The following is a 27,370-nucleotide window of genomic DNA, read 5'->3' on the forward strand; positions in this document are numbered from 1 at the left end:
CATTTCTTGTTCTTATTCGTTCTCATCAGTGCAATAAAAAAAACAAACAAAAATTGAGCATTGCTGATTGCTTCCAGTAGCTTTGCGACCGCAGTCGCGCAACTGAAAAATCGGTCAGGAAGCGACTAGCCAAAGCAGTCGCTTTGAGACCGTTCGCGACTGTTTTCAACCAGTCGCAAATGGTCGCGCAACCGCTGCTAGTCGCCGGTGTGTACCAGCCTTTATCCATCACGAATGTACACAGCCGTGAGTTGAAACTCTTATATATCCCTGTGAAAGACTTACAAGTTTAAAAGAAAAAGGAGCGTGTAGAGAAAGGAAGGCAAATAGTAGATCTAGCCAAGGTAACTAGAAATGCCATACATCTGCATCATACAAGAGAGAAGGCATGCGTACAGATTACAGCTCATGCTTCTTGGCACAATAGCAGGCCTGTTTTTGGGCATCCTTGTATGCCTTGCAGCCAAGGTATTGACTTCCTGTGTAGAATGCACGCGCTGCTGCTTTGCAACCTGAAAAGCAAAGCAAGGCAGCGCTTGATAAACAATACTAAGAGGAGAGGGAAGTGGAATATATCATGAACTAAACGATCAGCACAATCACTTATGTTCCAGCCAGTACAGGGATAAATTATGAGTCCTTGGGATATTTCACTATGCTAATATTATGTTTACTTGGCAGGGCATGAAAATAAGTCACCTGTGTTTATATTTAGAGCCCATAAAGTGTACGACAATACACGCATGATACCCAATGGTGCCGTGATGTCTAACTTGAGGCTGTAACCAGTTATATAATTGTGCACACATGCTTGCAAGGCATTACTTGAAGTGGATGCGCCTGGACACTCATTTGGAGGTACACACTTTTGGTATGAACTTAGTGGCTAGTTTTGGTACATTGTTTTGGTTGGCTTGGTGGTACACAAGGAAGTTTAATGAACCTTTTCGCAAAAGGAGCTAGGCGACCTCTCTTGACCAGTTGTGTTACGCTGTATGAGGACGGCAACGATAGCCTGGCCGCTAGCGTCGGTGTGCAGACAGGTAGGGGCATGATCGTCGAAGTGACAGAGAACGAGGTCAGATGTCAGCGCTGCCTTGAGGGTGTTTAAAGCAATGTCACAATCGGTTGTCCAAGAGAAGGCTGTTCCAGACGTCAGAAGCTTGCGTAGTGGCGATGCAATGGAGGTGAAGTTGCGAATGAAGCGGCGGAAATAAGAGGCAAGACCCAGAAAACTTCGTAGTTGCCTTGAATTGTCGGGCCGAGGGAAATATGTCACAGCCTTCACCTTGTTAGGATCTGGTCGAACACCATCTTTACTTAAAATGTGACCAAACACTATGATGTTTTTGCGGGCAAAATGGCATTTTTTTTTATTAAGTTGCAGCTCAGCATTAGAAAGAAACGTCAAAAGTTCGTCTAGCCACTCAAGATGCTGCCAGAAAGTGGAAGAAAAAAATGACGATATCATCGATTGATTATATATGGGGTTTAACCCCAAAACCACCATATGATTATGAGAGATGCGACGATATCAGCCAGATAACATAAACAGGTTTTTCACCTAAGGCCACGAAGAACGGTGTCTATCATGCGCTAAAATGTTGCTGGAGCATTGCATAAACAGAAGGGCATTACGCTGAACTCACAGAGGGCATCGGGTATTGCAAATGCTGTCTTGTCCTTGTCCGCTTTATGCATAGGTATTTGCCAATACCCCGAGCGTAGATCGAGGCTTGAGAAATATTCAGCGCACTGGAAGGAGTCAAGAGCATCGTAAATTCGTGGCATTGGATATAGATCTTTGCGCGTGATCTTATTTAGTGCTCGATAATCGACACAAAATCGCACCGAGCCGTCCTTCTTGCGAACCAGCAAAACGGGCGACGACCAAGAACTTGACGATGGCCGATTTATGTCACGTTTCAGCATGTTAGTGACGTTGTCCTCGATGATTTTGCGCTCCGCGGTATACATGCAGTATGAGCGACGTCGTACAATAGAATTACCTTCTGTTTCGGTACGGTGCTCTACGACAGACGTGCGTCCGAGAAGGTTGGCAAGGATGTCGAAAGAAGCACTGTGAGTTCTAAGTAGCGCCAAGATATCCTCCTTTTGCCCCACAGGAAGATAAGGATTTATGGTAGCAATTAAAACAGTGGTCGTTGTATGGTTTTCGTTTGTAATAGGCGACACTGGTACATCATTATGAAGAGGCATTAGGCAAGAGGTTCGGTGTCAGCAATGCAGGCCAACCGGGTACCGCGAGGCAGAAGAAGTAGCGAAGATGTAGGGTTATGGGCAGTGATCAACGCTCGGCTGTCACTAAACCTGACCAAGCTAGGTGCAATAACGATCCCACCATATATCGAGTGATCACACTAGGACTCGCTCGCATGATTCCGTGTCGACTGGTTGTGCCCTCGCGATCTTCGACGACAGCGTAGCTCTGGCCGACTGGATTCGTCGTATGCCATCTCCTGACGTCGACAAGAGCTCTCATCGAGTGGTGCCCCGTCCTCGGACTCCTGTGACAGTTTCCATTTTTCCTATTTCCTATTTACTTCCGTCGCTCGTTGTCCCTGCGCCTCGCTCTCTCCTTCCTCCCTCTATATATATCTTTTAATCCTATACTTTTAATCCCTCCTTACCCCTTTCCCTTGTGAGCTACTGTTGAGGTGCCGCACCTGATGCAGACAGTTACGGGGCTCACTTTTCTCGTCTTTTCCCTTTAAGAACCACACAAGAAACACATCCCCATTAATGATCGCATGTGACATTAAGGTCAAGACATTCTCGTTGTCAGGTGAAATGGGACAATCGGCCACCGTGACGAAATGCATTTGGCGAGTATCGTCATCAGATGAAAATTTAGTAGACGTCATATTAAATACCCGCTGGTGGCGAAATATTACGGCCGACGCTGAGGAAAGGAAGCCCCATCCCAATATAAGAGCGTGTGGATATGACGAAAGCACTAGAAACGGAACATGATGAAGGATGCCATCGATAAAAACTCTCGCTGTGCACACACCGACGGGCCGAACAAGTACTGCATTGGCATACCGAAGAGGAGGTCCAGTGTATGGCGTCTTGATTGATTGATATGTGAAGTTTAACGTCCCAAAACCACTATATGATTATGAGAGACGCCGTAGTGGAGGGCTTCGGAAATTTAGACCACTTGGGGTTCTTTAACGTGAACCCAAATCTGAGCACATGGGCCTACAACATTTCCACCTCCATCGGAAATGCAGCCGCCGCAGCCGGGATTCGAACCCGCGCCCTGCGGGTCAGCAGCCGAGTACCTTAGCCACTAGGCAGTGTATGGCGTCTTCACTTTGCGCAACCGAGAACACTGTTCAGTACTAATGACAGAAAGCTCCGCACCTGTGTCTACCAATGCTTCAGTCCATACACCTTCAATACATACTAACAGGACATTTGAGGGCCATTGCAGAGGAGTTTGGCTTGTCCTGAAACATGCAGCTTTCCCTACCATAGCTGCACTTCTTAGTTTTCCGGGCGGTGGCCCGGGGTCGAGGTAGCTGGTCATAAAAGACAAGAGTAGTGCCCCATCGATGACTGAGAGCGGCGACGCGAGAAACGAGAAATATCGGCTCCTTTGAAGCTCTGCGGGGATGGCGAGCGGTGTTCATACTGTCGGTAGGGTCGACCGTTTCGTGGTATCGGACCAGGCAGCTCATCTCTTTCACAGTAGTCGTAACTCCGCCTTTTGTCCTTTTGGCTGCATCGGCAAAATTGGGAAATATGATCACGCATCCCACAATAATAGCATACAGGTCGAGGTGGCCGCCAGGTGTTGGGAGGCAGAAGGGACAATCGTGGTGAGAGAGCAGTCATCGACCCGTGAATTTGAGATGTGTGAGGTGGTGTCTGAGAACAAAGCGCCAGCGCTGCAACCTGTGCATAAGTTGGCGTCGGTAGAGGGGCCTGGGGACTTCGGTAGACCTCATGGCAACAAGTTCTTCCCTGATGATGTTGTGGAGGCTGCTGCCAGGCGGCGGCGTGTGGAGCTCAAGAGGGGAAGGCACAGCTTGTGCCTGGAGTTCCTCTCGTATGATGGTGCGGATTAATGCACGTAGCTCGCAGTTAGATGGTGCACTCAGATGAAACGTGTCAGGTTGCAGACGTACCAGATGGATCTCAAACACTCCAGGCAGCACCTGTCGAGTGGCTTCACTTCTACGCACACCAGGACTCCTGCCTGGGAGCTCATCAAGGCGCTGACATGTTTTGACGATTTGGGAGACAGTAGCAGGGTTCTGTATCGCAAGCGCATTGAATGCCGCAGCACCAATGCCTTTGAGCAGATGACGCACCTTGTCGCTCTGGGTCATTAGAGTTGTTCACTCGACGACAAAAAGCGAGGGACATCTTCAATATAGGACGTGTACGAATCACCGTTTTGCTGAACACACTCCGCTAGCGCCTTCTTCGCAATGTCTGAGCGAATAGAAGCGTTCGCAAAAAATCTGTCGTAGCTGGTGTTTAAATGAGGCCCAATCCAGAAAGTCCAGCTCGTGATTAAAGAACCATGATTAAAGAACCAAGTTTTTCAACATCGGTCAGGTAAAAGGAGACCGGTGTGAGCTTCGCATAGTCATCCCAGTGGTTGAGGGCACTCGTGCTGTCGTACTCTTGCAACCAGTCATTGACGTCGTCACCACGAAGACCAGCGAATACCGGGGGATCCTTCTGCAGCGTGGTGATCAAGCAGGAAGATGCTGTCGGGGCAGACGTCGTGGGTGCTGCCGCGGAAAAGTCCTCGTCTTGTGACATTGCCAAGGTTGGTTCGGGCAAAGGGCGACCTGAACGGAGCTCCAGGAGTGTATTGAAGTGAAAGGCATAGAGGCAACGGTAGAGCGAGAGGACTGGGTGACCAGACAGCACAATCCACTACTTGAGAGACAACGTTCAAGCCTCCAAATCTCTTCTTTATTCACACTTGAGCCAAAGCCTCTCTGCCTAGACCCAAGCGGTGATGATAAGTATTTACAGGTGAGAAGGCGAATGAAATGAATAGTGCTCACAATACAGATAACCATCAAATAGTAACCAACTGTAAGGATGATGATGATATATGTTGTTTAATGGCGCAAGGGCCATTGATGGCCAAAGAGCGCCAGGAAATGATATCGGATGAGAGCAATGGTTATGGTAAATGACTGTAAAAAAGCCTAAAATTCTGCGCTCTATAGATGCGTAAGACATATATTTATTAAAATCATGAAAGTGAAGTGAAGCATGCCTGGTGAGAATGAGTCTTTAGTTATCATGACTTCATAAAATAGGAGCGTTATATTAGCACCGATTTCTCGCGAGCGCCCTTGGTCCCAAGGGCCGGAAGACAGGTGCTCTTTTGAATGTAGCATCCGCAGCAGCAGCCTCCTTTCAGAGGCCATGCTACTGATCACTTGAGTAGATAACATGGAAAGTATTTACTTCCTTTAAGAATGCATTCAATGCATTATATTTTAAAAAGAAGTTTGCGACCAATAAACATAGCTGGGTGAAGGGGTATGTATTCCTTGTACGCTAGTGGAAAATGTTTTTTCCGGTAAGTGGAAGGCTACATCTGTGACAGCTGGGTGGGTCAACACCGGACAAAAGGTGTGTGTGCGTGCTGTGTGTGTGTCCTATTCTAAGCCGACAAAGACTGACCTCTGTACGGCGCGTTTTCGACGTGGGTGGCCAGTTACCGAGGTATGGTTTAATCAAGTGTAACTTGTTATGAGTTTGTAGATCCCATAACTTCTGCTAGTAAGCCCTGAGCTTTTTCCGTATGTTTGGTTTTAGGTCCATTATAGGGACAGCAACTGAAGAGTTGGCAGTGCTTCCGGTAATTGACGTGGCGAGCTGGTCGGCCAACACACTTCCTTCAATCTCGCGGTGTCCTGGCACCCAGCACACGACGATATGTTGCTTGGAAGCATAGGCCGCGCATAGTATTGAATAAAGGGATATAATTATAGGGTTTCTGTGTTTTTTTAGATTTTTCAACGCTTTTACGACACACAGGGAGTCTGTGTATATAACTACTCTTGGCGTATTCAATTCTTTGATAACGGCTACGAATAACGCGTAAGCTTCGGCTGTAAAAATGCTTGTGCTGGTGGACAGAACGCCAGCATCCGAGAAGGATGGGCCAACCGCCGCATAGGACACGCCAGTATGGGACTTGGATGCATCAGTATAATATTCTGGACAGTCATATTTATGTTGCAGCTCTAAGAAATACATCCGAATGTGTATGGGGGAGGCATGCTTTGTGACAGCTACGAAAGATGTGTCACAGTCTATAACCTGCCACTGCCATGGCGGGAGCCGCAGAGCGGGGGGGGGGGGGGGGGGGGGGGCTGAGGTGGTATTCAAGCAGCGGGACATCTGTTTCTTCAGCTAGGTCTCTAACAAGCAGCGAGAAAGGGCGTGCCATTGCGGGCCGATTGCAAAAAAGTTGAGAGCTGGACAGGTCGTTGATGATGGAATATGCGGGTTGCTCACTGTTCGCATTTACTTTAAGGAAATATATGAAGGAAGAATATGTTCTCTGCAGATGGAGTGACCACTCGTCCGATTCCACATAAAGGCTTTCAACTGGGCTTGTTCTAAAGGCTACTGTGGACAGGCGGATGCCTTGATGATGAACAGGGTCCAACATTTTCAGAGCGCTTGGCGTGGCAGAGTGATAGACTATTGCCCCATACTCAAGGCGTGAGCGTATAAGGCTTCTATACAAATTCATGAGGCACTTTCTGTCACTGCCCCACGTTGTTCGTGACAGCACCTTTAGGATATTCATTGTTTTCAAGCATTTATTTTTAATATGTTTTATGTGCGGTACAAAGGTTAACTTCGCATCTAATTCTGTGTTTACGGGTAGACTCTCACCCTAACGACCACTTCAGGGTCAGGGTGCAAGCCTCTTTTTCTAGAAAAAAGGACACAGGTGCTTTTCTGTGGATTCAGTTTGAACCCGTTTTCATCAGCCCATTTGGATACCTTGTTAAGGGCAAGCTGAACCTGTCGCTCACAGATCCCAAGAGAACACGATTTAAAACCTATCTGCACATCGTCGACATATGTTGAATAAAAGATATTACTTGGGATGTACACACGGAGAGAATTCATTTTTATAATAAAGAGCGTACAGCTGAGCACCCCACCCTGTGGCACTCCGGTTTCCTGTACAAATGTTCGGGACAGAACATTGCTCACTCTAACGCGGAATGTACGATCAGACAGATAGCTTTCAATGACACTGAACATATTACCGTGTATACCTATGTGTGAGAGGTCTCTCAATATTCCAAATCTCCACGTAGTATCGTAGGCCTTCTCCATGTCGAGAAACACAGATAAGAAAAACTTATTATGAACAAAAGCCTCACGTATGTGTGCCTCGATACGTATAAGATGGTCGGTGGTAGATCGGCCCTCTCTAAACCCGCATTGGTATGGGTCGAGCAATTTGTTTGTTTCTAAGTAGTGGAGTAAGCGGCAATTGATCATTTTTTCAAATAGTTTGCAGAGGCAGCTTGTTAACGCTATAGGTCTGTAACTTGATACAGTAGAGGGATCCTTTCCCTCCTTCAAAATTGGAATTATAACAGCCTCCTTCCAGGAGGAGGGGATCGCACCTGAAAAACATATGCGATTATAAAGAGAGAGGAGAGTTTCTTTAGTTTCGGAGCGTAGTTCCTTTAGCATCGCGTACATTACATTGTCAGAACCTGGGGTAGATGTATTACAGCAGCTGAGTGCTGTTCGCAGTTCTGCTAAGCATAATGGTTCATTATATGCCTCATTTCTTGTGGATTTTCTTTTTTCTATTCGTGTTTTGTAATTCTGAAAGGATTCGGAGTAGTGTGAGGAGCTCGATATGGGTTCGAAATGTGTGCCAAGAAAGTTGGCTTGATCCTCCAAGCTTTCCCCGAGGCTATTTACTAGTGGAAGGCAATACGTTTGTTGGCCCTTAATTTTCTTTACCTTATTCCACACTTTTCCCTCATCTGTGTATGAGTTGATACTCGATATAAACTTTGTCCAGCTCTCTCGTCTAGCTTGTCGGCGCGTTCTCCTTGGCTGCGATTTGACCCGCTTGAAATTTTCCAGGTTTTCAGCTGTAGGGGAATCGCGAAGCAGCGCCCATGCTTTGTTCTGAGTGGTCCGTGCTTTCCTGCATGCGTCGTTCCACCATGGGACTCGCCTTTTAGAAGACATGCCGCTTGTTTTGGCAATACATTTAGATGCGGCATCAAGTATAAAAGCTGTAAAATACGTGACGGCGTCATCAATGGTCAGTGCAGACAGCTCAGTCCATGTCATGTGTGTAAGAGTTCTATACCCTTCCCAATCAGCTGAGTCAATCTTCCATCGAGGAACCTGCGCGGGTAGTTGATCTTTGTTCGGCGCACTCGGGATGATTGGGAAGTGGTCACTCCCATAAGGGTTTTTAAGAACATTCCACTTAAAAACAGGTAAAAGGGACGGTGATCAAATGCTAAGATCTATGGAGGAGTACGTGTTGTTTGCAAGGCTAAAATACGTAGGCTCCTTTATATTTAAAAGACAAACTAGGAGAGAAAAGGAGCTGCTCAATGAGACGTCCTCGCGCATCACAGTGAGCATCGCCCCACAGGACATTGTGTGCATTAAAATCGCCTAGAACCAGAAACGGCTCTGGGAGTTCATCTATTAATGATTCTAGATCACGTCTCTGTAGCTGTTGATGCGGTGGTATGTACACAAAACATATGGTAATGAGTTTATTAAAAAGTACAGCTCGAATGGCCACTGCCTAAAGGGCCGTTTGGAGCTTCAAATGCTGGCATGATATACTTCGATCAGCTATAATGGCCACACCGCCAGATGGTACGACAGTACCTTCCCGGTCTTTTCGGAAAATAATATATTGCCGTAGAAAGTCCTTGTGCTTAGGAGTTAAGTGCATTTCTTGCACACATAGCACTTTCGCGTTGAACTTACTCAGAAGTTCTTGGACGTCATCTAAATTTCTAAGTATTCCCCTCACATTCCACTGTATGATGTTGTCCATAGTGGAAGAAAAAAAGGAAGAAGTGCTGTGTGCAGAAAAGACGGAGATTGGCTCATTTTACAGGGCCTTTGTCAGGCCCTGTAATCGGCGTTCTGTCTTTTTTGGGGCGGTCGAGAGAAGCTCGCCGCTCCTTCGGCGCTTCCTGCGCCGTTTGGCTTGAACTGGTGTCCATAGCCTCTTGCGAGGCACTGGACGCCCGCTCTACAGAGCGATCTGTGCGTCGCTTAGACTTCGCCTCGATTGACGAAGTCTTTGTCCCCACCGAGCTGGGGGTCCATAAAGCCCCCTTGGCCTCGTGATTGCCCTGGCTGCTGCCAGAGCTTGTAGATGTCACTGGTGTGGACAGGCTGAATGAGGGCAGGGCAGCGCTGGCTGCTCCCGCCGTAGGGGCTTGTGGCATTGGCCTCGGCACGCTAGGCGCGGTCTGGGCAACTGCCAAGGGCCTTTGTGGTGCCGCCCCTCGTTGCACCACTTCGGCGAAAGGTGTTTTTAGTGCCAATGTTAACGACATCCGTTGTCTTGCTTCCCTGAATGTGATATTTTCCTTTACTTTTATAGTTATTATTTCTTTTTCTTTTTTCCAGGCTGGGCACGCTCTGGAGTATGCGGGGTGATTACCTTCGCAGTTAGCACACAGGACCTCATCATGACTACATTCATCAGCACTGTGGCCGGTTGTGCCACACTTAGCACAGATCAGCTGCCCTCGGCAGCTCTGGGATGCATGACCAAATCGCTGGCATTTGAAACAACGCCTCGGGTTTGGAATGAAGGGTCGGACATGGAGTTTTATATAGCCAGTTTTGAGAGTCTCAGGTGAAGTGGTTGAGTTGAAGGTGAGTATTAAGTGCTTTGTTGCTATTTCGTTGTTGTTACGTCTGATTTTCATGCGCTGGACATGTATTACACCTTGGTCCTTCCATCCATGAAGAAGCTCTTCTTCACTCAGTGTCATCAAATCTTCGTCCGATACCACGCCCTTCACTGTATTCATGGTACAATGTGCGCTTACAGAGACTGGGATGTTACCAAAGGCTACAAGGTGCGAGAGTTTATTGTACTGTTCCTTGTCTTTTAATTCGAGAAGCAGATCTCCACTTGCCATCTTCGTGGCCTTATAACCGGTTCCAATGGTCTCTCTCAAGCACTTGGCCACAAGGAAGGGTGAGATTGCTCTAGCTTTTGTAGATGATTGTTCGCAGTGGAGGACATGATATTTTGGGAAAGTTTCTCTGTTTTTGGGCCAAAGTAGTGAAGTTGCGTCGGTGCGTACCCTTTTCGAGGCACGATCAGTTAGAGAGGGGGTAGAAGATCCCATGGGAAAATGTGGATTTTTCGGTAACGGCACCTACCACCCACCACGGAGTCCAACAAGGGGACGTGGCAGAGCATGTGGGCATGTCTGCGCAACGCCAGCAGTACGCAGTTACTATAACCCAATATGGTTTACCCTAGTTTGGATACCCACACAAGGTTAACCCTTGCGGCCAGGAAAAACACAAGTAAATTGAAGAGAGGAGAGAACAGGAAAGATTGAAAGTAAGAGGGAAAGACGAAGATGAAGAGAGGGAGAGACAGGAAAAGGCGACTGCCGGTTTCCCCTGGGTGGGTCAGCCCAGGGGTGCCGTCTACGTGAAGCCGGGGCCAAAGGGGTGTGTTGCCTCTGCCGGGGGGCCTTAACGGTCCAATCACCCAGCGTCGGCTCAACCCCCAGGATCCCCTTTTCCCCTGACACGGCAAAGCCACGCACGGCTAGGCGTGGGAGGGCGTAGAAACTGCCCCGTTAGCTCAAGTCCGTGGTGTCGCTACACACCAAACGCCTACTTGCGCAGGCGCCCCTGCGGGAGACTGTAAAGATAGCTCACCAGCTACAATGTGGAGATATATTAGATGGTGAGCCTCCATCTTTACACTGCTGGAAGTGAAAGTTGCATGCCTAAATTCAATGAATGCGCAGTTTTGTACAGGCAGAGGAATAAAAGACTGCGTCTAATGATTGAGGTCTGGCATAATAATAATAGTAGTAGCACTCACGTGAGCCAACCACTAATTAATTTGCATAGTGAAGAAAGCAAGTGCATGAGCAACAGTTATCTTTTACACAAACCAAACACGCATGCAGGATTGATGGACGTCGCCGCTTGACTGAGCATGCGCAGATTAATTTGAGGGGCGAAGCTCCTCAAAGCGGCACCCGTTCGTCCCTCATAGTACGTAACATGTCTTACGCTTTGACCTCCAAGGGGGTGCCGGTGGGAGATTTCTCCTGTGCGTTGTTGAACAATAAAAAAATCGCAGCGTTCGCATTAACTAAAAGCCAAATTCTTCTGTCTCTCATTCCCCATTAGCAGCCACTGGCATGTACATTGAGCAGTATCTGACAAGAAAAGGTTGCTACGTTATACTTGCTGGACGTAACCTCCTTTGTTTCAGAAAGGTTTAGCGAGCGTTGGGCCGCAGTGCCATGAATATAGTGAACTAGTATATACCATGAACTCGAGGTGGTTAAAGGTGGGAAGTAGACACGAAGCGCCAGCCGTAAGAAAGTGTGCGTGTGCCACCTCTAGTTTAGTCCTTGGAATGTCTGCTGGATGGCGGTGCTTCTATATGCGGAATATATAATGAAAACATGCGAGATTGTTGTACTTGGAGTGTTGACTAGATGGACGAATGGACACACAGATAGATGCATGGACGGACGCATGGATGGCTGCACGAATGGATGGACGCATGGGCGGACGCAGGGTGGATGCATGGACGAGCGCATGGATAGAGGCATGGATGGACGTGCGGACGCACGTACAGATGCACGCACGGACGGGCGGATGGACGCATGGGTGGACGCATGGATGGACGCACGGACGAACGGAAGCAAGAACGAATACACGGACGGATGCTTCGCCCCACTTTCCATCATCCACCCCGTGGATATGCTGCCATTTTTTTGTTTCTGCCTTCGTTTCCGCCACTGGTGCGCCCACTTATTTCAGATGCGAGTCTGTGTTTGTGGTGTATTGACTTCTATCATGTGTCCGTGTTTGCATGCCTTGTCTTTTTAACATGGACACCTACCAACTACCTGAGCTGTCTGTTACGCAAAATCTTTGTATTTTTAAAAAATTAGTATGATTACACTAATTTTGTACATATCTTCAGATGACCATAAATGAGTGAGAAAACATCGGTTTATCAGTTTATCGATGCAGAGATTCAAAAAGGTTGCTTGCAAAAAAGAATGCCAAGAAAACTGCTAATATTTCAAAGCGCTATCGTGCATCCTCTTTTATCTTGTGTTTAAATTTTTGGTACTTACAACGTGCTTACACAGCAGTTGCTAAAAAAGTAGATCTAATCAAAGCTTGTTGCTTGTTACGACCACCTAATTTATTTGAATGACATTACACATCATTCATCATAGTGTCACAAAGAATTGTTAACGCACAGTGCAATGCAGATGTCGTTAATGAAGAGGAACACTGACGGCACCGCTACGACAGATGAAGCCAGACGAAGTGCCCGAGCCAACCCAGCATGTGCACAAGCTTTTACGAAGCGGCCAACGTGCATGAAGAAGAAAACAACGGTGTTCAAGGCAGAGGCTCGCGAGTACTATGAACGTTCGGTTCTTTTTCTTAACTGCTATGTTATTTCTTTGTATTTGGGCACAAGTTCACCCTTATTAAATCTTGTAAATAGAACATACTTGTTGTGAGGTTGTTATATTTGTTACATTTTCTGGTGGAGGTGCTGGGTAGATGATTCCGAGATCCACACGAGAGTGAAGTCCAAGCACTGACCAGCTGGAAGTCGTAGAGCTTACACCAGCGCACCAACGGGTTAGCCACCGTATCCGAGGAGACTCGCCAGAATTTGGACCACTTTCCTCTGTGTCAAGGACATCAGCAACGGAGACAAGCCACACTGCCACTATGACGAGCCAAGTTACGTCGACACAACTCATTGTAAGCCAACCTGTCATTCCAAAGGTGTTCCACAGTGACTCATACGAGGACGCTGAAGACTGGTTGGAACAGTTCGAGAGAGTAGGAAAGCTAAAACAGTGGAACAAGGAAGGCAAGCTGCACAATGTCTACACTGCGTTGGAAGACTCTGCGCGAGTGTGGTATGAAAACCACGAGGCATCACTGACGTCCTGGCAAGAGTTTGGGCGGCAGCTACTGAGTACGTTTGGCAACAGTGACTGCCGGGAAAAGGCAAAAGCAGTCCTTCGTACACAAAATCAAAGAACGAACGAAACTGTCACGATGTACATAGAAGACATGTCCCGCCTTTTCAAGCGAGTTGACCCCAGCATGACAGAAGGCAAGAAGGTGCGTTACCTCATGCATGGGGTAAAGCAAGAGCTGTTCGCGGGACTCGTTCGCAACCCACTCCGAACTATTGCCGAGTTTCGGTCAGAAGCAACAACCATTGAAACGACGCTGCAGCAGAGAGCCCGACAGTACAACTGCGACATAGCCGGTACATCAACAGGAGTTTACTCGGCAGGCGTCGTGGATGATCTTGACACCTTGCAGGAGCTCGTCTGGTCGATTGTCTGCGAGAAACTAAGGAAACTGCAGTCACACAATGTCGCCCCAGAGCTGTCTCTCGCTGAAGTTGTCCAAGGAGAAATTCGGCAGGCCATGCAGGAGCCACAGAATGATGTACCACTAACACGATGGGCGATAGCGAAGTGCTCAGGCGACCTGATCTGCACTGTGCGCCGATCACGACGCCAATTACTTACCTGCAGACAATGCGCAGTCCGCCTCATATTGTAGAGGCAGCACGCAGTGCACCTCGTGCGTCATTGACAACTCCACGGAAGAGCGATGTATGGCGAGACACCGCATGTAGGCCCTTGCGCTTCCACTGCGGAGAGGCTGGTCACTTATATTGATATTGCCGATATCGTCAAGCTGGTGTTAGGGGATTCGGCATCAACGCACCATGTCCACAATATTGCAAGAGTTATCCGACATAGAAGAATACTTATGCTCATGCCAGAACTTTGACCAACCTCGTCCTCATCAACCACGCTCACCGTCCCCCATGTGCCACTGCTCGCCCAGCCTTAGTCACTTCCTAAGCATGCATCATTCCCTAGCCCGAAACTGGGAAACTGAAGAGGGCAACCTGTGCAGGCGAGGCTGTTGGCGATCTGGAATATGAAGATCCTCCACTGCATTACCAGCGTGACGTCGACGGCGACTGTTTCCAGGTAAAGAAATGCGAGAGAAAATAACTTGAGACTTGCCGTTTTAAATTGATGGACTAGAGCTCCACACTTTAATCGATACTGGTGCAGATTACTCTGTGATAAGTTAGGACACTTACCGAAGCGACTCAGGAAAGTTCTAACCAAATGGAGGGCATTAAGTATGTACGGCAGGTGGTAACCTTATAACTCCTCTCGGCAGACGCACTGCAAAAGTTTAGACATGGGGCTTCACTAACGTCGGCGACTTTCTCGTCCTGCCCGTGTGTTCGAGGGAAGTCATACTGGGAATGAATTTCCTACAAGCTGATAGTGCGATCATCAATTTGCAGCGGTCAAGCGTGTCCTTATCGATGAAGCAAGCTATAAAGATAGTGCGAGCAGACGAGTGATGTATCACTCCACAGCGCATCATCGATGATGTGACTGTACCGCCACGAAGCAGTGTAATGGTTCTCGTGAAGAATGATACATTTAGCGACTATGAAGGTGTGGCAGACAGGAACATGGATGTTTTCTTGAAAAGAGGAGTTTGTGTGGCACGAGGAATTATCCAGCTGCGAAACGGGTGCACAGACATCCTCCTGACAAATTTTGGAAACGAATTCCAGCACATCGCAAAGGGGATGGTCATAGCCTTTCTTAATGAGTTCTGTGAAATGACAGAAATATGCAGTCTTGAAATGACGTCAACGGATGTAAAACCATCATCTGATATCTGCGACACAATGTATGTAAATCCTGACCTTCCCGAGATTCAACGGCAACAGCTGTACAACCTCGTACAGGAATTCGGCAGATGTTTCTCCAAAAGCTCAAAGGTACGGCGCATGAGCATTACAAAACACAAGATCATAACGAATGAGACAACCAGCCCGGTATGCCAGCACCCGTACCGTGTTTCACCAAAAGAAAGGGAAGTTACCAAGAATCAGACACGGGAGATGCTTGAAGATCTAGCCTTCTGACAGTCCGTGGTCATCTCCCGTGGTGCTTGTCAAGAAGAAGGATTACACGCTACGGTTTTGCGTCGCCTACAGGAAACTGAATGCTGTGACTAGACGGGACCCCCTTCCACGCATCGATGACACGTTAGATCGACTTCGGTGTGCAAAGTTCTTCTCATCACTGGATTTGAAAAGTGGATACTGGCATGTCGAAGTTGATGAACGTGTTCGCGAGAAGACTGGTTTTGTTACCCTGGACGGACTTCATAAATTTAAGACTCTCCTGTTTTGTCTCTGTTGTGCACCGGCAACGTTCCAATGCATGATGAACACTGTTCTTTCCGGATTGAAGTGGAAGTTTTGCTTAATGTACCTAGACGACGTGGTCATCTTTGCGGCTACATTTGAGGAGCACATCAAGCGCCTGCAGTCAGTGTTAGAGGCAATCGATTCGGTAGATTCGACAATCAAGCCAGAGAAGTGCCAATTAGGTTTTGAAGAACTTCGATTTCTTGGGCATGTCGTCAGCACCCAAGGTGCTCGAAACTGATACCAATAAGACGGCCGCCGTCACAAGGTTTCCGGTGCCAACAGACAAAAAGTCAGTACAGAGATTTCTAGGCGTATGTGCTTCATACAGAGGATTTGTGAGAAATTTTTCGGAGATCGCAGAACCCTTAACGAAACTTACAATAGATGATGTGCTTTTAAAGTGGCTAAACAAGCAATAGAGCACCTTCAACGAATTAAGAAAAAATTTATAAAAGCCCCCGATTCTTTCTCATTTTGATGAGACAGCTGACACGGAAATACACAGATGCCAGTAACATCGGCCTTGGATGTGTTCTAATACAGTGGCAGAATGATGAAGAAAAGGTAATAGCTTACGCCAGTCAGACTAACAAAAGTGGAGAGTGACCATTCGGCCATAGAGAAAGAATTACTTGCCGTCATATGGGCCATCAGTAAATTTCGGCCGTACTTATATGGCAGACCATTCAAGGCAGTCAGCGATCATCATGCGCTTTGCTGGCTGGCGAACATCAAGGATCCACCTGGATGACTAGTAAGGAGGAGCCTCGGACTGCAAGAATATATAACCGTGGTATACCGATCTGGGAGGAGGCATACAGATGCTGAATGTTTGTCACGGGCTCCTATAGACACACCACTTTCAGAAGAGGACTTTCCGTGCGTAGGTATTGTCGGGGCTACTCAAATAGCTGAATTTCAATGTGCAGATGAATAATTGCTCCCACTCATCAAACACCTGGAAGGAGTTGACATACAAATACCTCGTATATTTTTCTCGTAGTCTCACATCTTTCTGGCTCCGAAGAAATGTTCTCTACAAGAGAAACTTCAAGCCCAACCTTGAAAAGCTCTTGCTTGTCATTCCTGCAACTATGGGTGCATTCAGACAACGGACCGAATCCGGATTTGTCGTGGACGCGGATGGCTAATTCGCGGATGATCCGCCTGCAGGCGCATCCACACGACGGGCGGTGTCCTCGGAGAAAACAGCCGGATTACCCTCGAGAGCAGATTCGGCGCTCCCCTGCGCCCGCTGGCAGCAGACCGGTTTGAAAGTATTCAACATGGATGCCCGCAAGAAGCGACGCTTGGCTATAGCTTGACTGCGATGTCTGTCGTGTTGTGACAAATGAACGAGGAGTGTTATTCTTTCAAGAGAAAAGGGAGTTCCTGGCAGAATGTTCTTTCAACTACATTGTTCCCCACTTGTAGAACTTCTGAACACGTCTCCCATCCTTTTTTAGAAGCGGCACGGTTGCAGAAGTTAGAATATTTCACCACCATGACGGCTAAGAATCTCACGTGTCAAACGACGGCGGCGACATTTCCCGAACTACCAGAAGTGATTTCTGCGTATTTAATCACCTGATCACCTGAGAACAAATCCCCCGAAAAATAAGTAAAATAAGAAAAAAGCTCAAGCGTAGATGATGCCGACCAGTCATGCAGATGTCTGCGAGCCAGGACATACCGTGAGCAGACGAAAAGTGTACTGGTTGCCAGAAACCTTGAGCTAATCCGCTGAAGTATTGGCTTTCTCCCGCCAGAATCCCTATGTGAGAAACAGGTTGGGGTCATCCGTCCGCGAGCTGCGCGGACGAGGGGAATCGCTGATGTGAGGTCACGTGACGCGCCGTCCATCCCGCCACATCTAGATTCGGTCCGTCGTCTGAATGCACCATAAGTGGCAAGAAACATACAAGTGTGCCACGATGAGCCCACATCTGGACATTTGGGTGTGACTCGAACACTTGCAAGGATCAGTCTCCATTATTATTGGCCTAAGCTATTAGCCTCAGTGCAACACTATGTCAAAACATGCAGCGAGTGCCAAAGACGGAAAACACCAAGCGCTAAATCAGCAGGCCTTTTACAACCTATAGATCCACCAAAAGGGCCTTTCCAACAAATTGGAATGAAACTGCTTGGACCCTTCCTGCCATCTTCACTCGGGGAAAAATGGATCGTTGTGACGACTGATTAGTTAACTAGATTTGCCGCAACCAACTCCTTGGAACGGAGAACAGGGGCAGAAGTGGCCCATTTCTTTGTACACAGCATAGTTCTCCGACATGGCCCTCAAACTGTTGTAGTCTTTAATCGTGGAACAGCTTTCACGGCACAACTTATAAAGTGCCTGCTGAACACGACTCACACTGTTCACAGAAAAACCACCGCATATTATCCTCAATGCAATGGCCTGACCGTACATCTAAACAGAACTCTAGCTGACATGATATCTATGTATGTGGATGTCAAGCACAAAAATTGGGACGAAATTTTACCATACATCACTTTTGCCTCCAATACTGCCGTGCAAGAGGCCCGCCAGTTAGCAAGATACCGAATATGTTATCAACACCCGACCGACCCCAACAGCAACAACCGAGGAAGACGTGAAACGGGGTATGACATTCACGACAAAGTGTTGATATAGACCCCAGTACGGCAACGAGGCCTCTTTGAAAAACTCATTTGCCGATATTTTGGCCCCTATAAAATAGTACAGCGACACAGTGACCTCGTCTATGAAGTCAAGCCTGCAGGCCGCCTGCATTCGAGGTGACGCAATCCCACAGAGCGTGCACACATTGTACACATCAAGCCGTGCTACGACTGATACGAAACCTAGTCACCCCCATCTCTTGGTGTACTACAACCTCATTTTTAGAAACTAGTAGACAAAAGGTACCAGACAGCCTCATCCCACGCATCGGGGCGATGCCGCTTGAGAGGGGGGATAATGCCATGAGGAATTGATAACGCACAGTACAATGCAGATGTCCTTAACGAAGAGACACCCTGATGGCGCCGCTATGACAGATGAAGCCAGCCAGAATGCCCGAGCCGGCCCAGCATGTGCACGAGCTTCTACCAAGCGGCCAACACGTGTGAAGAAGAAAACAATGGTGTTCCAGGCAGAGGCTCGCGAGGACTACGAACGTTTGTGTTCTTTTTTCTAACTGCTGTGTAATTCCTTTGGCTTTGGGTATAAATTTCCCTGTATTAAACCTTGTAAATAGAACATCCTTGTTGTGAAGTTGTTGGATTTGTCACAATATGTTTCAATTTCTAAATGACAGAAATGTACAAAAGAAGCAGGCTTGGCAAATGAACACATGCAGTTATACTGTACAGAGACATTGCATGACAATGCAGACATAGAAGCTAAAGCCCAAATGCTGCAATCAGTGATAAAAAATGGCTTGGCAAGTCACTTGAGCGTGCCAGGGCCATAGAACAATCACTACAAGAAGTCCATGTCATACATGCAATGTACAAATCGATGGATAGAGACGGCACCATCAGCAATCGACACTGAACGTGCTCCTGCCAGCAACTCTATTCGATTCGTGGCGCATTTTGCATGAACATTCAGTTCACATTATTTCACAAACTTGCCCACTAATGTTTGATTAAGTATTCTAGTAATAGACTGGCCCGTAGGACTTAGAAGCCTTCATTTAGCTACACACCAGTCCCTCTGCTAAGTGAAAATTATTTGTGCGATGGACCAATGTGCAAGGTCAACATTGCTGTCAACATGTTTAAAGTACAAGTTTCTGTGGTAACACCCTAAAGCTTTTGTTTTTCTTTCATTTAAATAAACTATGATTTTTCTAGAATATAAATATGAAGCAGAACATTCTGAGCATCACTATCACCAATATTTCACACAAGGAAGTAGGTGTAGCAGTGCCCACTAATGGGTTCCTCGCAGCTTCTGTCTGAAGCTTGTAAAGTGCCTTGTTATATGGCCACAACTCCTTCACTATGACTCCTTTATGAAGTTTTCCATTCACAGAGTCAAAAAGAGCTTGTTGGTACCCATGTAACACAAATATAGCACCATATACAAAGCACATGTGAAAGGAATGCACAAATCTAATTCTTTCAAGGTGATTCCTACTTTCCAAATAATGTACACATTTTGGAAACAAGTTGCCATATGCATAGCCCTGTCATAAATGATGTAACAATTTGTTGGCAATTTCCTCAATGATAGCTTCCATTTTTATATATTAACGAGAGCTTTTATTCGACAATGAGTTGCTAGCATGAACAGTTGTAATGGAGGTCAAGCAAGTAAACAAACAAATCTACGATGACAGTCAGCTACTCAATTGCTGGGCTTAAATGTAGACCTTCATTCATTAGCTTGACGTAAGCTCATATCCACAGTACATTGCACAAATAATTACATTCAGTAGGTGGCTAAATTGTGGCACACTTCGCTCGGTGATGGCTTTGCTGAGCACATAGACACATGGTGTGATTTCTGGAACTCACAGCCCGCTCAGACTAAGGCCAAAATAAAATATATGATCTGTTATACAAGCTCTTCTTTGCCGGTATTACTTTAGAATATTTATTTTCAGTAAACATCATAAGCTTGTTCTACATGAAAATAATTCATGCCTATACTCCTTGATTAATAGAATAGCCTTCCCACATCTTGAGTAACAATTTAAAACCATGAACAATTATGCTACATCAATCAAATACTGCATGTACGATGTCTCTCTTTCAGGAACAGATGCTCTAATGCTACAATGAGTGAGCCTATGCTGCATTGAAAGACACTGTATGTTGCATCCATGAAATTGTTTCATCAGTACAGATTGAACATCACCCAGAAAGCAATACCTTGAGAGTTCCTGTCTTTGTGACTCCTCCCGGCCTTCTTATCACAGACTATGTCTAGACAGCTCAGAAACCTTGCATCACACTCATCTTTGTCAGCCAGGCAGGTGCCATAGCAGAGGTCATGCTTGTGGCAACATGAGTTCATTTCCTTGTGTGGAAGTTCCTTTGCTTCCATCTAATAGAACAAGCCATAATAGAACAAGGGATGAACAAGCAACAAGTTCTTTACAAGTAAAAGAAACAATTTCCTCTAGCTAGCAAGGTCAAGAATACAGTACGCATTTGTTATTTTAATCCTGATTAACCCTGTCAAGTCAATTTTTTTTTTTTTTGCGAAAACTGTCCGAGAAATGTGTACTTTTTTTTACTCCTTAATGAAATTCTTCAGACCAATCTAAAAAAGAAGATTTTGGGGAGTGACTCTAAAGCGGCAAAAAATAGTTTGTGTTGTTACAGACACATGGTTTATTCATGAGTAAAGGCCAAACCCCATAACCATGAAAACCCACACGACAGCGACGCGACGTAGATCGCCTTCGCACGAACAGTCACTTGCGCAGGCAAACATGATTCATGCGACGGCTTCGGATAGTTTCAGTGAACTCCACTGTTGCTGGCATGAGGCTGCCTCCTCGTACCAAAAATGTCGCGTAGTCGGTGATAAGCAATGTAAAAATAAAATGTTGATTGCATAATGAAACAGAAGGTATTTATTATTGCCTTGCAGCACTTTTTTTTATATGCACGTGCATAAACATCACGTTATTTTTTTGTCGCTCAAAGCTTCGTTTCTCAAAGCTTCGTTGCTCATTGCGTCGCTCGTCACTGTCACATGCATTTTTGCGCTTATGGGGTTTGGCCTTCACAGCAAGATATTTTAGAATACCTTCCAAGATTAAGCAATTACTTTACTAGATAAATGCAATGATTCACAAAAAAAAGAGAGACCAACAGACACTACAAGCAAGGAATTCCAAGCCAAAACAAAACTGAGGTTCCTTTTAAATGCATTCAATGCATACATCAAGGGCAAGATTACATAGATGGCAAAAGAGAGGAAGAACTTATACTGACAGAAGCATAGCCTGCTGTGATTCTTGGCCCATTTCGCTTTACGTGTGAGTGCCATAAGAGAAAGAGTACCAGCACCATCATCTTCTGAATATTGCACTATGTCCTGCAGACAGTCACTGTAGTCCTACTTTTTGAAGGTGCAGTGAAACCTCACTACAGCAGCGCTTCATCGAAAACAAAGACACCTTTCTTATAGCCAATATTCTACACAAGTGTGCATTTGTTAATGCTGCCATTGCCAATTACCATTTGGCAATTACTTCACTACATCCAAAACCAAGATTGGAGCTGACAGATGGAAACGCGCAGTGGGCTAATCAGGATAAACAGCGGAAGTGCCTCAAGCCGGCTGGCCGATGTTTCAATAGGAGGTCTTATCTTTGTCAAAGAAGCCGTGTCATCTGTGTTAGTTTCAAGGGGGTTAGTTGTGACATCTCCTGTGGTGGTGCATGTTCCAGTTGGTAATCGTTGTCTGAAAAGAAAAAATCTATAATGCAGAAGAGGGCAGACCTCGCTTTATTTCAAGTTAGGTTGCAATGATACAAAGGGTTCTCTTCTCGGAGGTAAGAGAAGAGAACACTATGTATCATTGCAACCGAACTTAAAATAAAATGAAGGCTGCAGTCTTCTGCTTTATAGATTTTTTTTTTTAATTTTCAGACAATCACCAACTGGAACATGCACAACCACAAGAGATGTCACAACTATCCCCTAAAACTAACACGGCACAGATGACAAGGCTTCTTTGAGGAAGATAGGTCCTCCTGTCGAAACGTCGGCCAACCTGTTTGAAGCAATTCCACTGTTAACCCTGATTATTTCACTACACCCAAAAATTCATTATACAAGAAGTTTTGACAAGTGGCTCGGATTGCTACCGATTGATGAACTCACAGAGTGCCATGTTTATTAGACCTCTCTGCACTCATACAGACAAAAATTTAGATGCACTATTAGAAAAGTCCCATCATTATAAGCAGCTTTTGCGGATATTTCATAAAAAGATAGTACATACTAATTCTGAGAAATAATTACAGTGGGCAAAAAGAAATTACCTGGAAGCCATAAGCACCACAGCCATTGGAGTCAGCTCTGTAACCAATCTTTGGTTTTGGCAATGATCCTTGGGGAAGCAATAAAAGAAGTGAAAAAGACAGATGATAAAACGGTACAAGCAAATGGTTAAAAAGGAACACTGTACTTAAAAGAAGGTACACTAAAGCATGCTTTGAAACTGAACGAGCATTGTTTTCCCAGTGCTTGTGCAGTTTAGCATCAAATGTTCAAAAGATTCGACGCGCCAACTTTTCTTGGAGGCTGTTCCACAGCCTCTACGAAGATAAGTCTTTGAATCTGTGTCATGTCAGAAGTGTTGATAATGGAACCTGCATACAGGCTGCTGACTTAACTGATCGAGTCATCTCAAGCCAACTGCCCCTTGATAGCAATGCAAAATCACATGACAGCATAGCTCACACCTACATGCCAACTTCCCAAATCAGTTACTACCATATTGTGCACACTGCTGAACTAGATGCGTACATTCCAGGGCAGCAATGGCTATCCTTTGGACAGCATACTAGCCAGTGCCTGTTTTGAGCAGTAGAATATTTAGAGGAAATCACTGCGTATGAACACAATTTTCTAAACGGTGGCAGCTGACAAAAAGCCATCTTGCAATGTGCCATATTTTGCAGTCTTTACACAGATTCCAGTTTCTGCAAGGAAACTACAATGGCTTCCAGTTTGAATTTTTGAACTTGAAAATAATATGTGGTTATTGTTTAACAATAATGAATAAAAACACAGCCTACATTGAATAAACTAGACTCAACAAGCAATGCTGCAGCAATCTGCTTTGGAAGTTCAATAGTTGCATTGCTACCAATTCTTACCTTCCAATATTATTACTATTTGTGTGGGGCATCTGTTCTCAGTAAAAGTAACTAGGAAGTACAAAGCAGAAGCTTGTATTGCTCTAAATGTCAACTTTGGCGGTATGTTTGTGCGTGTCTAGGTTATGATGCACTATAGTGAAATATGATGCACTTCCCCCAATTGCCTCCGCTGTGAATTGTTAGACCAATCAGACATGTTATCAGTCCCTTGCAAATAATATATTTTATTGAAAATTAAATTCTTGAGTTTATTGTACCGAAACCCACAAAAAGATTTTGAGGCATCATCTAGCGAGTGATTGCAAATTATTTTTGATAGCCTGGAGTTCTTCAATGTGCACCTCAATTCAAGTACAGTAGACTCTCAGTAAAAGTAAATTTTTTAAGAGAAACTGTGGCTTAACACATTCACTGTGGCATGGGTGATTGGTGGGTCATGGGCTGTGCTTCTCCCATGTGGCCAAGATGTTACAACCATGCATCTGCTTGCTGACGCAATAAGTTCATAAAACACGAACACAGAGTTATAATTCCTGTAGCAAGAGGCTATAAATAATCAGAAAAAAATTTTATAGTGCAGATGCCATGACCCACTGGTGAGTCACTCTGCACATAAAACGCGACACCAAGAAAGCTTGCTGCAGCGAACGTGTTAAATGGAACCAGCGCTTCTGACAAGATTGGTTTCGTAGTTGTATTCGGCACCCTTGCTCATCTCTCAGTAAATGGAACTCCTGTTAAATGAAATATATTTTCCAGGTCTCTTCAGGTTCTGTTTAACGAGAGTCTACAGTGTGTACATAAGCATTTCTGCATTTTGAACCATCAAAATGTGCCTGCTGTGGCTGCGAATTGAACCTGCACTCTTACGCTTAGCACCGCAATGCCAATGTCACCAAACCAGAAACTTACAGCTTAATGATTCTCCGGTGGTATCGTGCATTTCAAGTGAACAATATGGGCTTAAATTAGCTTTTGTTAAAGATGGCAGAATGATGTACATACAAGTTTGGTAATAAGGAACACCTTGGTTGCGACTATTAAAATTTTCATTTTCACTTTTCATTTCATTCATTTTCATTTTTTTTATGATCGTCGTTAGCCATGTGCATAAAAAAAGTCCTTCATGCCTTCCACCAATCATGTTGACAGTCTCCTTCAGCTTTCGTGTTTCAAGTAGTGCCAAGTAGTTTTTCTTTCTTAATTTGTCTGTAGCAAGGTTTGGTTATCTATACATTGTCATCCAAAGCAACAGTGCACTAGGGCTTAATGGGGGAGAGAGAGATGCAGACTTTATTAATATCCGGTAGATTGCTGGGATGGGCTCCCACCTAGGGGCCAGCGGAGAGACCGTGTCTCCCGGCAGCTTCCTTGGCCTGCTGGATTGCCCAAAGTTGCTTGTCCAGGCATGAACTGAGCAGCGCAGTTGGCCAATGAGCTTGAAGGTCTTCACTGGAGGCCGCGACCCCAGAATTTTTGACTAATGCTGGACATTCCCATAGGATGTGGTCAAGCTCTGGTGGTACAGTACTGGCATAGGTTAGAACTATAGACGTCGGGATATATGTGGTGCATGATGACAAGGTTCGTGTATGTGCATGTTTGTAGCTGCCGCCACTGAACGAACTGGGCCCGATTTAGCTTGGGGTGAGGCGGAGGGTACTCCCGCCTTTGCAGACATAGTGTTATGTCATTAAATTTAGTGAGTCGATCGTCCCATTCCCACACCGGCGCAGAAAAGTCCGATTGGGTGGCAGCTTCATCTGACGTGACTCGGAACGTAAGACCTCGAGCCACGTTGTGCACCACTTCATTCGGACTGTCCTACGGATTACCTAGTGGTGTGTGGGCAGGGAACCACAGGATGTGCACGTATTTGTCCGCCTCGTGAATTTTGCCTGTACTAAGATTCTGCAATGCCTCGGGGGAGATTCTGCCGCTGGCGTAGTTTCGAACGGCTGTCCACGAGTCATTGATTACACATGAGATGTTAGTGTGGGCTATGGCCATCGCGATAGCCACTTCTTCTGCCGTTTCTACGTTCCGTGTGATGATTGATGCGCTGCTTTTGCATTGTTCTGTGTGGTCTACAACAGCAGCCACGATGCGGTGACGTACGTTCCTGGTAGCGTGCTGCGTCGGCAAAGACTGCCTCATGGTTGTGCCCGAACATCTTTGACATGGCTCTTACTCTACTGACACGTCTGCCCTTGTTGTGTTCAGGGTGCATGTTTCTTGGTATGGGTGGTACTGTGAGCTTGGCACGGATAAAGCGTGGCATGTCGTATTAGTCTCCGTGTTGAATGTGGTAAGAAATACCGAGATTACATAGAATCTGGCAGCCTGGCTTAGTCTTAGCTAATCGCTCGAATTGGGAGATTCATTGTGCCTCAATAAGTTCCTCAAGGGTATCGTATAATATTTATCGTGTTAGAATTTTCAGCATGCACTGAAGTCGAACAACATGCATGTTTGCAATCTGGCCTAATCGAAAGGTGACTACAATGGCTAAAACCAAGTGCTAATCATCAGTACAGCGAACTAGAATTTAGCAGCAGGCACTGACAATGAGTCACTCAGGCATAATTCTGCTAAGTTCTAACTCGTTCTAATTTTGGTCAGCACTTCTGCTATGTGCGTTGAAGAAAAAAAAAAAGTTAAGAGTGTCTGTAGGGCACCGATATATTGAAATGAAACAGCATCTTCCAATAACCGGTGTAACCTGGAGCGCGAACACTGCGGGCTTTCGATCTCATGCCACGTCGCTCGCGTGCAGCTCACGCACAGATTTTAATTTCTGTGTGTATGTGGTACACAGTTCACACAGGAGCACACGACGCCAAGACGCATATAAAACGACGCTTATAAAAGCGTGAATTTTGGAGCCAGCGAACGGAATTAAAAACAAAAGTCGACGTTCCCTTTCAGACTTATAAGAGTGTGCAGTGAACATGCATTGCATGCAACAGTTATGTGGCTTCTGCTTTGATATGTCACGACCGACCAACCTTTACTTTATGAGCACAGTACACGACTGCCCTTTTTGTAGCGCTGCTAAGTAGCCAGGATGAGAAATGGAACACTTCCGCAGCGAACACTGTAATACTGATGGCACCTCGAAAGTTTTCAACGACAGCGCTGTCGGGTATGGCAACGTCAGCGCCATGGCATTATTTAAAGGACGCATTATTTACGCCAATGTGCAGACTGCTAATGTTATGCTTTAGAACTTACCGCCACAGATCAATTGCACTTCCGATTACCGTGGCGTAATCAATGTTGTCTTTCGACCGCGCGCTACCGGCACCATCGGAACACAACATGCTGTCACTCACCGTCAGGGCACTTGTACGCACAGCTAGGCTCTTTTGAGTCTTTCAAAACATCTTCGACGGTGTTTAGTCCGTTTCTGATTGCCTTTATTCCGAACTTTATATCATCCAAGTAACGTTCGGCCTGATGCGTCAGGTGACGAGCATAGTCGAATATCGTTTGCCCAGACACGAGCCAAGCAATTATCGTTACGGCGACCGGAATAAGTCGGTACCAACCACGGAAACTTGGCAATATCATTGTCCCTTCGTATGATCAAGTCCACAAATCATATTTAGGCCCAAGGCAACAAGACCGGCGCGCCGTGAAAGCTGCACGGACGTTGTGCACGATGCGGATTGTAGAGACACACAGAACGCGTAGATAAGTCACACAGATGGGTGCTCTGTGGCGTTGAGTACAGTGGTACAGTCGGGGGAATATGCGTTGATTTACGATTTCTTCATTTTCCGCGCACAGAAATAATGACACACACGCGACCAACGTTACTAGATTCCGAAGCAGACACTCATCATAACTGAAAGAAACTGTATGCACCATAATTTACGCACAAAAAAAACATTAAAAATTGTAAACCTTAAAACTTCTATGACATCAGTAATTTCCCTAAGTGCAAAACAAACAAAGAAATGTTCCC

The 27,370-nt window shown here is 45.9% G+C and overlaps 1 protein-coding gene across 1 annotated transcript; it reads right to left on the reverse strand.

The window, feature by feature from the left end:
• On the reverse strand, window positions 1-27,255 carry LOC119161357 (group XIIA secretory phospholipase A2). The gene is made up of 4 exons (XM_037413793.2): window positions 26,736-27,255; window positions 22,558-22,625; window positions 20,429-20,603; window positions 1-512 (listed from the first exon to the last, which is right to left on the reverse strand). Exons 1-4 carry the CDS (start codon window positions 26,971-26,973, stop codon window positions 400-402), a joined length of 594 nt encoding a protein of 197 aa, XP_037269690.1. The 5' UTR covers window positions 26,974-27,255; the 3' UTR covers window positions 1-399.
• Between the last annotated feature and the right edge of the window lie 115 nt (window positions 27,256-27,370).

The sequence above is a fragment of the Rhipicephalus microplus genome, chromosome X (genome assembly GCF_043290135.1).
Source record: "Rhipicephalus microplus isolate Deutch F79 chromosome X, USDA_Rmic, whole genome shotgun sequence".
NCBI lineage: Eukaryota > Metazoa > Arthropoda > Arachnida > Ixodida > Ixodidae > Rhipicephalus > Rhipicephalus microplus.

Coding starts and splice junctions, on each gene's coding strand:
- LOC119161357 (XM_037413793.2), bottom strand. CDS start 26,973: ATGATATTGCCAAGTTTCCGTGGTTGGTACCGACTTATTCCGGTCGCC. Junction 22,626..26,735: donor TGCGTACAAGTGCCCTGACG/GTGAGTGACAGC, acceptor TGCTTCCCCAAG/GATCATTGCCAAAACCAAAG. Junction 20,604..22,557: donor GTGGTGCTTATGGCTTCCAG/GTAATTTCTTTT, acceptor TTGTTCTATTAG/ATGGAAGCAAAGGAACTTCC.